General features: G+C 45.6%; 1 protein-coding gene across 1 annotated transcript in view; it reads left to right on the top strand.

Moving 5' to 3' along the window:
• Nucleotides 1–8,258, top strand: part of LOC311119681 (insulin-like growth factor 1 receptor) — a gene marked incomplete at both ends in the record, with an annotated part of 64,633 nt that extends 56,375 nt beyond the window's left edge. The window contains 3 exons of the mRNA XM_084194348.1: nt 430–559; nt 5,262–5,396; nt 7,670–8,258. Coding sequence (XP_084050474.1) covers nt 430–559; nt 5,262–5,396; nt 7,670–8,258 — 854 coding nt within the window. The remainder of the gene's footprint in view (nt 1–429; nt 560–5,261; nt 5,397–7,669) is intronic.
• Nucleotides 8,259–15,186: the final 6,928 nt, after the last annotated feature.

Raw genomic sequence — 15,186 nt, forward strand, 5'->3', positions numbered from 1 at the left:
CACACACACACACACACAGACCAACACACAACACACACACACAGACCAACACACACACACACACACAGACCAACACACACACACACACACACACACACACACACACACACATACACACACACACACACACACAGACCAACACACAACACACACACACAGACCAACACACCACACACACACAGACCAACACAACACACACACACACCACACACACACACACACACACACACACACACAGACCAACACACACACACACACATACCAACACACCACACACACACACACACACAAAACACACACACACAGACATCCTCCTAATAAATACAATTCAATTAGACTTGTAATTTAGCCTAGTATATTGATGTGAACAGCTGTTTATGCAGATAATGCCATTTGAAGCCATTTTCCCCGTCTTCCCTGTGTGGGTAGATTTTGGGATGACCAGAGACATCTATGAGACAGACTACTACCGTAAAGGAGGGAAGGGGTTGCTGCCGGTCCGATGGATGTCCCCCGAGTCCCTTAAAGACGGAGTGTTCACCACTACCTCTGACGTCTGGTAACTTCACCATTCAACTATTCACCTTCTCATTTCAATGAGGATTTATCCATTCCTGAGAATGTCTTTAGTAGTTGACTTCCAGGAGTGACTCCGTTTAAAAGGAATGGAGCCAAACCAACCCTGTAGAAAAGCCCCCCTCTCTCTCCATGTGTCCCCCGTTGGGAAGCCATGTAGCCTGTAGATGTTTTGAGAGAGAGGGGAACAAGTCCCAGTCCAGCTTCTGTCGGTCTGTTTAAGGCAGAGCTGACCAGTAGGCCTCACTACAGTTTAGATTAGACTCAAACTGCTCCACCTTTTCCTTCTCAGAAACAGTGTACACTACTAAACCAAATGACAGTAAAGAGTGTACACTACTAAACCAAATGACAGTAAACAGAGTGTACACTACTAAACCAAATGACAGTAAAGAGTGTACACTACTAAACCAAATGACAGTAAACAGAGTGTACACTACTAAACCAGATGACAGTAAACAGAGTGTACACTACTAAACCAGATGACAGTAAACAGAGTGTACACTACTAAACCAGATGACAGTAAACAGAGTGTACACTACTAAACCAAATGACAGTAAACAGAGTGTACACTACTAAACCAAATGACAGTAAACAGAGTGTACACTACTAAACCAAATGACAGTAAACAGAGTGTACACTACTAAACCAGATGACAGTAAACAGAGTGTACACTACTAAACCAAATGACAGTAAACAGAGTGTACACTACTAAACCAGATGACAGTAAACAGAGTGTACACTACTAAACCAAATGACAGTAAACAGAGTGTACACTACTAAACCAAATGACAGTAAACAGAGTGTACACTACTAAACCAGATGACAGTAAACAGAGTGTACACTACTAAACCAAATGACAGTAAACAGTGTACACTACTAAACCAGGCTCTATACAGGCTCTATACAGGCTATATACAGCTATATACAGTCTCTATACAGCTATATACAGGCTATATACAGGCTCTATACAGGCTCTATACAGGCTCTATACAGGCTATATACAGCTATATACAGGCTATATACAGGCTATATACAGCTATATACAGGCTATATACAGGCTCTATACAGGCTCTATACAGGCTCTATACAGGCTCTATACAGGCTATATACAGGCTCTATACAGGCTCTATACAGGCTCTATACAGCTATATACAGGCTATATACAGGCTATATACAGGCTATATACAGGCTCTATACAGGCTCTATACAGGCTCTATACAGGCTATATACAGCTATATACAGGCTCTATACAGGCTCTATACAGGCTCTATACAGCTATATACAGGCTCTATACAGGCTCTATACAGGCTCTATACAGGCTCTATACAGGCTCTATACAGGCTCTATACAGGCTCTATACAGGCTCTATACAGGCTATATACAGGCTCTATACAGGCTATATACAGGCTCTATACAGGCTCTATACAGGCTCTAGACAGGCTCTAGACAGGCTATATACAGGCTATAGACAGGCTATAGACAGGCTATATACAGGCTATATACAGGCTATATACAGGCTCTATACAGGCTATATACAGGCTATATACAGGCTCTATACAGGCTCTATACAGGCTCTATACAGGCTCTATACAGGCTCTATACAGGCTATATACAGGCTCTATACAGGCTATATACAGCTATATACAGGCTATATACAGGCTCTGTACAGGCTCTGTACAGGCTCTGTACAGGCTATGTACAGGCTCTATACAGGCTATATACAGCTATATACAGGCTCTGTACAGGCTCTGTACAGGCTCTATACAGGCTATATACAGGCTATAGACAGGCTATATACAGGCTCTATACAGGCTATATACAGGCTATATACAGCTCTATACAGGCTCTATACAGGCTCTATACAGGCTATATACAGCTATATACAGGCTATATACAGGCTATATACAGGCTATATACAGGCTCTATACAGGCTCTATACAGGCTCTATACAGGCTCTATACAGGCTATATACAGGCTCTATACAGGCTCTATACAGGCTCTATACAGCTATATACAGGCTATATACAGGCTATATACAGGCTCTATACAGGCTCTATACAGGCTCTATACAGGCTCTATACAGCTATATACAGGCTCTATACAGGCTCTATACAGGCTCTATACAGGCTCTATACAGGCTCTATACAGGCTCTATACAGGCTCTATACAGGCTCTATACAGGCTCTATACAGGCTCTATACAGGCTCTATACAGCTATATACAGGCTATATACAGGCTCTATACAGGCTCTATACAGGCTCTAGACAGGCTCTAGACAGGCTCTAGACAGGCTATATACAGGCTATAGACAGGCTATAGACAGGCTATATACAGGCTATATACAGGCTCTATACAGGCTCTATACAGGCTATATACAGGCTCTATACAGGCTCTATACAGGCTCTATACAGGCTCTATACAGGCTCTATACAGGCTATATACAGGCTCTATACAGGCTATATACAGCTATATACAGGCTATATACAGGCTCTATACAGGCTCTGTACAGGCTCTGTACAGGCTATGTACAGGCTCTATACAGGCTATATACAGCTATATACAGGCTCTGTACAGGCTCTGTACAGGCTCTATACAGGCTATATACAGGCTATAGACAGGCTCTATACAGGCTATATACAGGCTCTATACAGGCTATATACAGGCTATATACAGCTCTATACAGGCTCTATACAGGCTCTATACAGGCTATATACAGCTCTATACAGGCTCTATACAGGCTCTATACAGGCTATATACAGCTATATACAGCTATATACAGGCTCTATACAGGCCTGTGTAGGGTTAGGGTGTGTAGGGTTAGGGTGTATAGGGTGTGTAGGGTGTATAGGGTTAGGGTGTGTAGGGTGTATAGGGTTAGGGTGTATAGGGTTAGAGTGTATAGGGTTAGGGTGTGTAGGGTGTGTAGGGTTCGGGTGTACAGGGTTCGGGTGTGTAGGGTTAGGGTGTGTAGGGTTAGGGTGTGTAGGGTTAGGGTGTGTAGGGTGTATAGGGTGTGTAGGGTGTATAGGGTGTGTAGGGTGTATAGGGTTAGGGTGTGTAGGGTTAGGGTGTATAGTGTTAGGGTGTGTAGGGTTAGGGTGTATAGGGTGTGTAGGGTTAGGGTGTATAGTGTTAGGGTGTGTAGGGTTAGGGTGTGTAGGGTTAGGATGTATAGTGTTAGGGTGTGTAGGGTTAGGGTGTGTAGGGTTAGGGTGTATAGGGTGTTTAGGGTTAGGGTGTGTAGGGTTAGGGTGTATAGGGTTAGGGTGTATAGTGTTAGGGTGTGTAGGGTTAGGGTGTGTAGGGTTAGGGTGTGTAGGGTTAGGGTGTGTAGGGTTAGGGTGTATAGGGTTAGGGTGTGTAGGGTTAGGGTGTATAGGGTTAGGGTGTATAGGGTGTGTAGGGTTAGGGTGGATAGTGTTAGGGTGTGTAGGGTTAGGGTGTATAGTGTTAGGGTGTGTAGGGTTAGGGTGTATAGGGTGTGTAGGGTTAGGGTGTATAGGGTGTGTAGGGTTAGGGTGTGTAGGGTTAGGGTGTATAGTGTTAGGGTGTGTAGGGTTAGGGTGTATAGGGTGTGTAGGGTTAGGGTGTATAGGGTGTGTAGGGTTAGGGTGTGTAGGGTTAGGGTGTATAGGGTGTGTAGTGTTAGGGTGTGTAGGGTTAGGGTGTATAGGGTTAGGGTGTATAGGGTTAGGGTGTGTAGGGTTAGGGTGTATATGGTGTGTAGGGTTAGGGTGTGTAGGGTTAGGGTGTGTAGGGTTAGGGTGTGTAGGGTTAGGGTGTGTAGGGTTAGGGTGTGTAGGGTTAGGGTGTGTAGGGTTAGGGTGTATAGTGTTAGGGTGTGTAGGGTTAGGGTGTATAGGGTGTGTAGGGTTAGGGTGTGTAGGGTTAGGGTGTGTAGGGTTAGGGTGTATAGGGTGTGTAGGGTTAGGGTGTGTAGGGTTAGGGTGTATAGGGTTAGGGTGTGTAGGGTTAGGGTGTATAGGGTGTGTAGGGTTAGGGTGTGTAGGGTTAGGGTGTGTAGGGTTAGGGTGTGTAGGGTTAGGGTGTATAGTGTTAGGGTGTATAGGGTTAGGGTGTATAGGGTTAGGGTGTGTAGGGTTAGGGTGTATAGGCTTAGGGTGTATAGGGTGTATAGGGTTAGGGTGTGTAGGGTTAGGGTGTGTAGGGTTAGGGTGTATAGTGTTAGGGTGTGTAGGGTTAGGGTGTATAGGGTGTGTAGGGTTAGGGTGTATAGGGTGTGTAGGGTTAGGGTGTGTAGGGTTAGGGTGTATAGGGTGTGTAGGGTTAGGGTGTGTAGGGTTAGGGTGTATAGGGTTAGGGTGTGTAGGGTTAGGGTGTATAGGGTGTGTAGGGTTAGGGTGTATAGTGTTAGGGTGTGTAGGGTTCAGGTGTATAGGGTGTGTAGGGTTAGGGTGTGTAGGGTTAGGGTGTGTAGGGTTAGGGTGTATAGGGTTAGGGTGTGTAGGGTTAGGGTGTATAGGGTGTGTAGGGTTAGGGTGTATAGGGTTAGGGTGTATAGGGTTAGGGTGTATAGGGTGTGTAGGGTTAGGGTGTGTAGGGTTAGGGTGTATAGGGTTAGGGTGTGTAGGGTTAGGGTGTGTAGGGTTAGGGTGTATAGGGTTAGGGTGTATAGGGTTAGGGTGTGTGTAACCCTGTCTCCTCTCTCTCTCTCTCTGCAGGTCTTTTGGGGTGGTGTTATGGGAGATGGCCACGCTAGCAGAGCAGCCCTACCAGGGGATGTCTAATGAGCAGGTGTTGCACTTCGTTATGGAGGGAGGACTACTAGACAAACCAGACAACTGCCCTGACATGCTGTGAGTCACACCTAACCCTAACCCTAACCCTAACCCCTAACCCCTAACCCCTAACCCTAACCCTAACCCTAACCCTTCGTTATGGAGGGAGGACTACTAGACAAACCAGACAACTGCCCTGACATGCTGTGAGTCACACCTAACCCTAACCCCTAACCCCTAACCCTAACCCTAACCCTAACCCCTAACCCACACCAGGGTTTCCACTAGCCGCTAATAGCCGGCTTTTGACCCCAACAAAATTGAAAAGCCGATAAATATAATTGAAGACAAAATAGAGAAATAATGCTTTTTTAGCCTGTTAATTGATGGCAATACCAGTTGATGTAAATAATTTAACTGGTCATGCTTATCGGTCTATAGGTTCATTTGCATAATTTAGTGGAATTAAATTGGCGCGTGTGTACAGTATATTAGTATACTGTAATGTGGAGTATACTGCCATCTATTGACTGGAGGCTGTAATGTGGAGTATACTGCCGTCTATTGACTGGAGGCTGTAATGTGGAGTATACTGCCATCTATTGACTGGAGGCTGTAATGTGGAGTATACTGCCGTCTATTGACTGGAGGCTGTAATGTGGAGTATACTGCCGTCTATTGACTGGAGGCTGTAATGTGGAGTATACTGCCGTCTATTGACTGGAGGCTGTAATGTGGAGTATACTGCCGTCTATTGACTGGAGGCTGTAATGTGGAGTAGACTGCCGTCTATTGACAGGAGGCTGTAATGTGGAGTATACTGCCATCTATTGACCAGAGGCTGTAATGTGGAGTATACTGCCATCTATTGACTGGAGGCTGTAATGTGGAGTATACTGCCGTCTATTGACTGGAGGCTGTAATGTGGAGTATACTGCCGTCTATTGACTGGAGGCTGTAATGTGGAGTATACTGCCGTCTATTGACTGGAGGCTGTAATGTGGAGTATACTGCCGTCTATTGACTGGAGGCTGTAATGTGGAGTATACTGCCGTCTATTGACTGGAGGCTGTAATGTGGAGTATACTGCCGTCTATTGACTGGAGGCTGTATTGTGGAGTATACTGCCATCTATTGACCAGAGGCTGTAATGTGGAGTATACTGCCATCTATTGACTGGAGGCTGTAATGTGGAGTATACTGCCATCTATTGACTGGAGGCTGTAATGTGGAGTATACTGCCATTTATTGACCAGAGGCTGTAATGTGGAGTATACTGCCGTCTATTGACTGGAGGCTGTAATTTGGAGTATACTGCCATCTATTGACCAGAGGCTGTAATGTGGAGTATACTGCCGTCTATTGACTGGAGGCTGTATTGTGGAGTATACTGCCATCTATTGACTGGAGGCTGTATTGTGGAGTATACTGCCATCTATTGACTGGAGGCTGTAATGTGGAGTATACTGCCATCTATTGACTGGAGGCTGTAATGTGGAGTATACTGCCATCTATTGACCAGAGGCTGTAATGTGGAGTATACTGCCGTCTATTGACTGGAGGCTGTATTGTGGAGTATACTGCCGTCTATTGACTGGAGGCTGTAATGTGGAGTATACTGCCATCTATTGACTGGAGGCTGTAATGTGGAGTATACTGCCGTCTATTGACTGGAGGCTGTAATGTGGAGTATACTGCCGTCTATTGACTGGAGGCTGTATTGTGGAGTATACTGCCGTCTATTGACTGGAGGCTGTAATGTGGAGTATACTGCCGTCTATTGACTGGAGGCTGTAATGTGGAGTATACTGCCATCTATTGACCAGAGGCTGTAATGTGGAGTATACTGCCATCTATTGACTGGAGGCTGTAATGTGGAGTATACTGCCGTCTATTGACTGGAGGCTGTAATGTGGAGTATACTGCCGTCTATTGACTGGAGGCTGTAATGTGGAGTATACTGCCATCTATTGACTGGAGGCTGTAATGTGGAGTATACTGCCGTCTATTGACTGGAGGCTGTAATGTGGAGTATACTGCCATCTATTGACTGGAGGCTGTAATGTGGAGTATACTGCCATCTATTGACCAGAGGCTGTAATGTGGAGTATACTGCCATCTATTGACCAGAGGGGGAAATACAACATCACCATAAATGCTTCACAAACAACCCTGTCTGGAAAACAAGTATTACTGTACACACACACACACACACACACACACACACAGACACACACTTATAGATATGGAACGTAAACTGTTAATTAAATATTGGTGTTTGAATTGAAAGGACAACTGCTACCCACAAACACTACTAAGATGATATCTAACTTATCTCTCTCTCCTACCAGGTTTGAGTTAATGCGTATGTGTTGGCAGTACAACCCTAAGATGCGTCCATCGTTCCTGGAGATCATTAACAGCATCAAGGAGGAGCTGGAGCCACCGTTCAGAGAGATGAGTTTCTTTTACAGCCAAGAGAACAAGCTTCCAGACCCAGAGGAGTTAGACATGGAGGTAGAGAACATGAAGAATGTTCCTTTAGGCCCAGCTGCCTCCTCACGACCCCCCATCCCCTGCCCCCCCACCACCTCCGGGTCCGCCCCGCCCAACCAGCCCCCTCCTTCCCCCTCCCAACAGACACCAGCCTCCACGGCCCCCGCCGGTCCATTAACGCTGGGCTCCAGCCCCACTTCAGCCCCCTCCTCTGGGCAGGTCCAGCCCCAGGCTCCCTCGTCCCCCTGCTCCCCAGCCTTCGGGGCCCCCAGCCAGGCCTGCTGCTCCCCAGGGGCCTCAGGACAGGTTGCGTCCAACGGCCCCGAGGCGGTCGCCCAGGTCCTGCTGCGACCAGCCTTCACTGACACACCGCCCTACGCACACATGAACGGAGTGAGGAAGAAGGAATGTGCCATGCCCCTCCCACAGTCCTCGGCCTGCTGATCCTAGCAGACCACTCCCATCCTCCCTCTCTTCTCATCAGAGCTTGGTGGGCTCCTCTGTAGTGGACTCCTCTGGAGTGGACTCCTCTGGAGTGGACTCCTCTGTAGTGGACTCCTCTGTAGTGGACTCCTCTGTAGTAGACTCCTCTGTAGTAGACTCCTCTGTAGTGGACTCCTCTGTAGTGGACTCCTCTGTAGTGGACCTGGAGTGGACTCCTCTGTAGTGGACTCCTCTGGAGTGGACTCCTCTGTAGTAGACTCCTCTGGAGTGGACTCCTCTGTAGTGGACCTGGAGTGGACTCCTCTGTAGTGGACTCCTCTGGAGTGGACTCCTCTGTAGTGGACTCCTCTGGAGTGGACTCCTCTGGAGTGGACTCCTCTGTAGTGGACTCCTCTACTTTTTCATACTTTTATTGTATCTAGATTTCTATCAACTGACTGAGTGATATGAACCACCACCTGTTGAGGCCTGCTGGGAGGACCCTGGAACACAACCAGAACCCTTCCTGAGCAAAGTTTTTTGTTAGTTTTTCTAAATATTCCCAAATGGGACAGCCTTTCAGAGTGATGTTTGGTTGGTTGGCTCACTGTGTGATACTGGAGGGCTTTATTATTATTGGGAGGTTAATCTACAAAGTCAACATTCAGGCGCTGTCTGTGTCTGTGTTGTATGTCAGTGGATGGACAGACAGACATGAGATGTGGACCTCCCTGTGGAGAAGGGAAGAGCATTCTGACCCTGGTGGATACTACATGAGATGTGGACCTGCGTATGGCTCCGTATGGCTCCGTATGGCTCCGTATGGCTCCGTATGGCTGCGTATGGCTCCGTATGGCTCCGTATGGCTGCGTATGGCTGCTCCGTATGGCTCCGTATGGCTGCGTATGGCTGCTCCGTATGGCTCCGTATGGCTCCGTATGGCTGCGTATGGCTCCGTATGGCTGCGTATGGCTCCGTATGGCTCCGTATGGCTGCGTATGTATCCGTATGGCTCCGTATGGCTCCGTATGTATCCGTATGGCTGCGTATGGCTCCGTATGGCTGCGTATGGCTGCGTATGGCTCCGTATGGCTCCGTATGGCTCCGTATGGCTCCGTATGTATCCGTATGGCTCCGTATGGCTCCGTATGGCTCCGTATGTATCCGTATGGCTGCGTATGGCTCCGTATGGCTGCGTATGGCTCCGTATGGCTCCGTATGTATCCGTATGGCTGCATATGGCTCCGTATGGCTGCGTATGGCTCCGTATGGCTCCGTATGGCTCCGTATGGCTCCGTATGTATCCGTATGGCTCCGTATGGCTCCGTATGTATCCGTATGGCTGCGTATGGCTCCGTATGGCTGCGTATGGCTGCGTATGGCTCCGTATGTATCCGTATGGCTCCGTATGGCTCCGTATGGCTCCGTATGACTCCGTATGGCTCCGTATGGAGGGAGGGAGGGAGGGAGAGGGGGAGGGAGGGAGAGAGGGGAGAGGGGGAGGGAGGCGTTGCTGTAAACAGCAGGTATATATTTACACTAGTCTGTCGTCTCTCTTCTCTAATATTCACAACATTTCTGTATTGCTCTTACAGTGTTATACACTACATGACCAGCAGGATGTGGACACCTGCTCTTACAGTGTTATACACTACATGACCAGCAGGATGTGGACACCTGCTCTTACAGTGTTATACACTACATGACCAACAGGATGTGGACACCTGCTCCTCCAACATCTCATTCCAAAATCACATCCATTCATATGGAGTTGGTCCCCCCTTTGCTGCTATAACAGCCTCCACTCTTCTGGGAAGGCTTTCCACTAGATGTTGGAACATTGCTGCGGGGACTTGCTTCAATTCAGCTACGAGCATTAGGGAGGTCGGGCACTGATGTTGGGCAATTAGGCCTGGTTCGCAGTCGGCGTTCCAGTTCATCCCAAAGGTGTTTCGATGGGGTTGAGGTCAGGGCTCTGTGCAGGCCAGTCAAGTTCTTCCACACCGATCTCGACAAACCATATCTGTATGGACCTCGCTTTGTGCACGGGGACATTGTCATGCTGAAATAGGAAAGGGCCTTCCCCAAACTGTTGCCACAAAGTTGGAAGCACAGAATCATCTAGAATGTCATTGTATGCTGTAGCGTTATTTCCCTTCACTGTAACTAAGGGGCCTAGCCTGAACCATGTAAAACAGCCCCAGACCATTATTCCTCCTCCACCAAACTTTACAGTTGGCACTATGCATTGGGGCAGGTAGCGTTTTCCTGCTCCAGAGTCCAATGGTGGTGAGCTTTACACCACTCCAGCCGAAGCTTGGCATTGCGCATGGTGATCTTAGGCTTGTGTGCAGCTGCTCGGCTATGGAAACCCATTTCATGAAGCTCCCGACTAACAGTTCTTGTGCTGACATTGCTTCCAGAGGCAGTTTGGAACTCAGTAGTGAATGTTGCAACCGAGGACAGATTATTTTTACGCGCTTCAGCACTCGCGTGGTCCCGAGCTTGTGTGGCCTACCACTTCGCGGCTGAGCCGTTGTTGCTCCTAGACGTTTCCACTTCACAATAACAGAACTTGCAGTTGACCGGGTCAGCTCTCGCAGGGCAACATTTTACGAACTGACTTGTTGGAAAGGTGGCATCCTATGACTTTGCCACATTGAAAGTCACTGAGCTCTTCAGTAAAGACATTCTACTGCCAGTCTTTGTCTGTGGAGATTGCGTGGCTGTGTGCTTGATTTTAGCAACGGGTGTGGCTGAAATAGCCAAATCCACTAATATGAAGGGGTGTCCACATACTGCTGTATATATAGTGCATCTCTATTAGAATCCACTAATATGAAGGGGTGTCCACATACTGCTGTATATATAGTGCATCTCTATTAGAATCCACTAATATGAAGGGGTGTCCACATACTGCTGTATATATAGTGTATCTCTATTAGAATCCACTAATATGAAGGGGTGTCCACATACTGCTGTATATATAGTGCACCTCTATTAGAATCCACTAATATGAAGGGGTGTCCACATACTGCTGTATATATAGTGCATCTCTATTAGAATCCACTAATATGAAGGGGTGTCCACATACTGCTGTATATATAGTGCATCTCTATTAGAATCCACTAATATGAAGGGGTGTCCACATACTGCTGTATATATAGTGCATCTCTATTAGAATCCACTAATATGAAGGGGTGTCCACATACTGCTGTATATATAGTGCATCTCTATTAGAATCCACTAATATGAAGGGGTGTCCACATACTGCTGTATATATAGTGCATCTCTATTAGAATCCACTAATATGAAGGGGTGTCCACATACTGCTGTATATATAGTGCATCTCTATTAGAATCCACTAATATGAAGGGGTGTCCACATACTGCTGTATATAGTGTCGTTAAACCTGAGAACATTTTCATACACATCACCTGTTTGAGTCTTTGTAATCACTGTTTTACAGTTGACATGTTCTTCTAAGTAATTGTCTGTACAGAAAGAAGCTGCTATTTCATTCTTTATTATTTGTCTTGTGGTTGTAATATACAGTTCTCCCCACTGTGTCTATATGAAATGAATCCTCCTCGTTCCCACGACAGTCCATTGTTCTTATGTTTGTTGTATTTCTCAAACAATTGATTCATATGAAACATAATTGTTTCTCTTTAACTCATAAAGAGATGCTGTTTAGCCACATATTGTCCAAAGCCTTCTATTGTTTTTCACCAATACATTGTTCTTTTTCTAGAAGGAGCTTTTTCATTTCTAAGAGAGGTCTAGTGGTGGTTCCCCCCCCCCCCCCCCCCCCCGTCCTGAATGAAGGAGAGAGAACACCCCTCCCCCATTACTAGGTCAAATAATGATCTGCTACTGACATATCCTCCCCCATTACTAGGTCAAATAATGATCTGCTACTGACATATCCTCCCCCATTACTAGATCAAATAATGATCTGCTACTGACATATCTTGCCCCATTACTAGGTCAAATAATGATCTGCTACTGACATATCTTCCCCCATTACTAGATCAAATAATGATCATATCTTCCCCCATTACTAGATCAAATAATGATCTGCTACTGACATATCTTCCCCCATTACTAGATCAAATAATGATCTGCTACTGACATATCTTCCCCCATTACTAGGTCAAATAATGATCTGCTACTGACATATCTTCCCCCATTACTAGGTCAAATAATGATCTGCTACTGACATATCTTCCCCCATTACTAGGTCAAATAATGATCTGCTACTGACATATCTTCCCCCATTACTAGGTCAAATAATGCTAGTTATCCACCGCACTTTGTATTGAGTCAGATTATTGATTAGATCAGTTAAGACCCATCATCTCTAACTGAAACGGATGGTAAAGACCGGTTGAACACTAAACAGAAATACACTCAATCTGTAATCCATTTTAGACACTATGAATACTGGTTCATTGTAAACCTTTTCATTCCAGGTAGGTTAATATCCTGGTACATTGGTTGATAATACTGTATGGTAGACTTCCCAGTGGACTAGCTGGTTGGGATGCATTTGGAAGGATTTATTGTTCATAGCTAAATGTTTCCCTGCTTCACCTTAATGTTTTTCCATTTGACTATTTATTGTAGTTTTTTTCCTTTTGTGATGTTTGTAAATCACTGCCCAAAACGCCCTGCGAGTATATCAACTATTACATAGAGATATTCTTTGTTGTTTTCTTTCATTATTGGGGGACATATTGTTTGTTTTTACCTTCAAGCATCTATCTACCTCACTCTTCATGATCTGTTAGTGTTACTGACATGACAATACATCTCACATTTTCTCATGAATCTGTCAAGACATTATTACTGTTCTGGTGTCTGGTTGAAACCTCATGAAACACTACCAACAGGGGGCGGAGATCGAGGTGCATTGTGAGAATTAGTTGGCGAGTGGGTAACCCGCCTCTACCATCCGTCCTATTGGCCAACGTGCAATCACTGGAAAATAAACTGGATGATCTCCGCTTGAGACTGTCCTACCAACGGGACATTAAAAACTGTAACATCTTATGTAAATGATGTAAATGTATGTTTCACAGAGTCGTGGCTGAACGACAACACAGATAATATTCAGTTGGCTGGGTTTTCCGTGCATCGGCAGGACAGAACAGCAACGTTTGGTAAGACGAGGGGCGGAGGGGTGTGTCTATTTGTCAATAACAGCTGGTACGTGATGTCTAATATTAAAGAAGTCTCAAGGTATTGCTCGCCTGAGGTAGAGTATCTCATGATAAGCTGTAGACCCACTATCTACCAAGAGAGTTTCATCTATATTATTCGTAGCCGTTTATTTACCACCACAAACCAATGCTGGCACTAAGACCGCACTCAACGAGCTGTATAAGGCCATAAGCAAACAGGAAAACGCTCATCCAGAAGTGGCGCTCCTAGTGGCCGGGGACTTTAATGCAGGGAAACTTAAAAAACCAGTTTTACCTAATTTCTACCAGCATGTTAAATGTGCAACCAGAGGGAAAAAAACTCTAGACCACCTTTACTCCACACACAGAGACGCATACAAAGCTCTCCCTCGCCCTCCATTTGGCAAATCTGACCATAATTCTATCCTCCTGATTCCTGCTAACAAGCAAAAACTAAAGCAGGAAGTACCAGTGACTCGCTCAATAAGGAAGTGGTCAGATGAAGCAGATGCTAAGCTACAGGACTGTTTTGCTAGCACAGACTGTAATATGTTCCGGGATTCATCCAATGGGATTGAGTATACCATCTTATTCACCGGCTTCATCAATAAGTGCATTGACGACGTCGTCCCCACAGTGACCGTACGTACAGCACCAGTCAAAAGTTTTAGAACACCTGCTCATTCAAGGGTTTTTCTTTATTTTTACTATTTTCTACGTTGTAGAATAATAGTGAAGACATCGAAGCTATGAAATAACACATATGGAATCATGTAATAACCAAAAAAGTGTTAAACAAATCTAAATATATTTTAGATTTTAGATTCTTCAAATAGCCACCCTTTGCCTTGATGACAGCTTTGCACACTCTTGGCATTCTCTCAACCAGCTTCATGAGGTAGTCACCTGGAATGCATTTAAATTAACAGGTGTGCCTTGTTAAAAGTTAATTTGTGGAATTTCAATCCTTAATGCGTTTTACCCAATCAGTTGTGTTGTGACAAGGTAGGGGGGTATACAGAAGATGGCGCTATTTGGTAAAAGACCAAGTCCATATTATGGCAAGAACAGCTCAAATAAGCAAAGAGAAACGACAGTCCATCATTACTTTAAGACATGAAGTTCAGTCAATCCGGAACAGTTCAAGAACTTTGAAAGTTTCTTCAAGTGCAGTCGCAAAAACCATCAAGCGCTATGATGAAACTGGCTCTCATAAGGACCGCCACAGGAATGGAAGACCCAGAGTTACCTCTGCATTAGAGTTAACTGCACCTCAGATTGCAGCCCAAATAAATGCTTCACAAAGTTCAAGTAACAGACACATCTCAACATCAACTTTTCTGAGGAGACTGCGTGAATCAGGCCTTCATGGTTGAATTGCTGCAAACAAACCACTACTAAAGGACACCAAAAAGAAGAAGAGACTTGCTTGGGCCAAGAAAACACGAGCAATGGACATTAGACCGGTGGAAATCTGTCCTTTTGTCTGATGATTCCAATTTGAGATTTTTGGTTCAAACCGCCGTGTCTTTGTGAGACGCAGAGTAGGTGAACGGATGATCTCAGCATGTGTGGTTCCCACTGTGAAGCATGGAGGAGGAGGTGTGATGGTGTGGGGGTGCTTTGCTTTGCTTTGTGATTTATTTAGAATTCAAGGCACACTTAACCAGCATGGCTACCACAGCATTCTGCAGCGATACGCCATCCCATCTCGTTTGCACTTAGTGGGACTATCATTTATTTTTCAACAGGACAATGACCCA

Source organism: Coregonus lavaretus (assembly GCF_964263955.1).
Source record: "Coregonus lavaretus genome assembly, contig: HAP1_SCAFFOLD_1424, whole genome shotgun sequence".
Lineage (NCBI taxonomy): Eukaryota > Metazoa > Chordata > Actinopteri > Salmoniformes > Salmonidae > Coregonus > Coregonus lavaretus.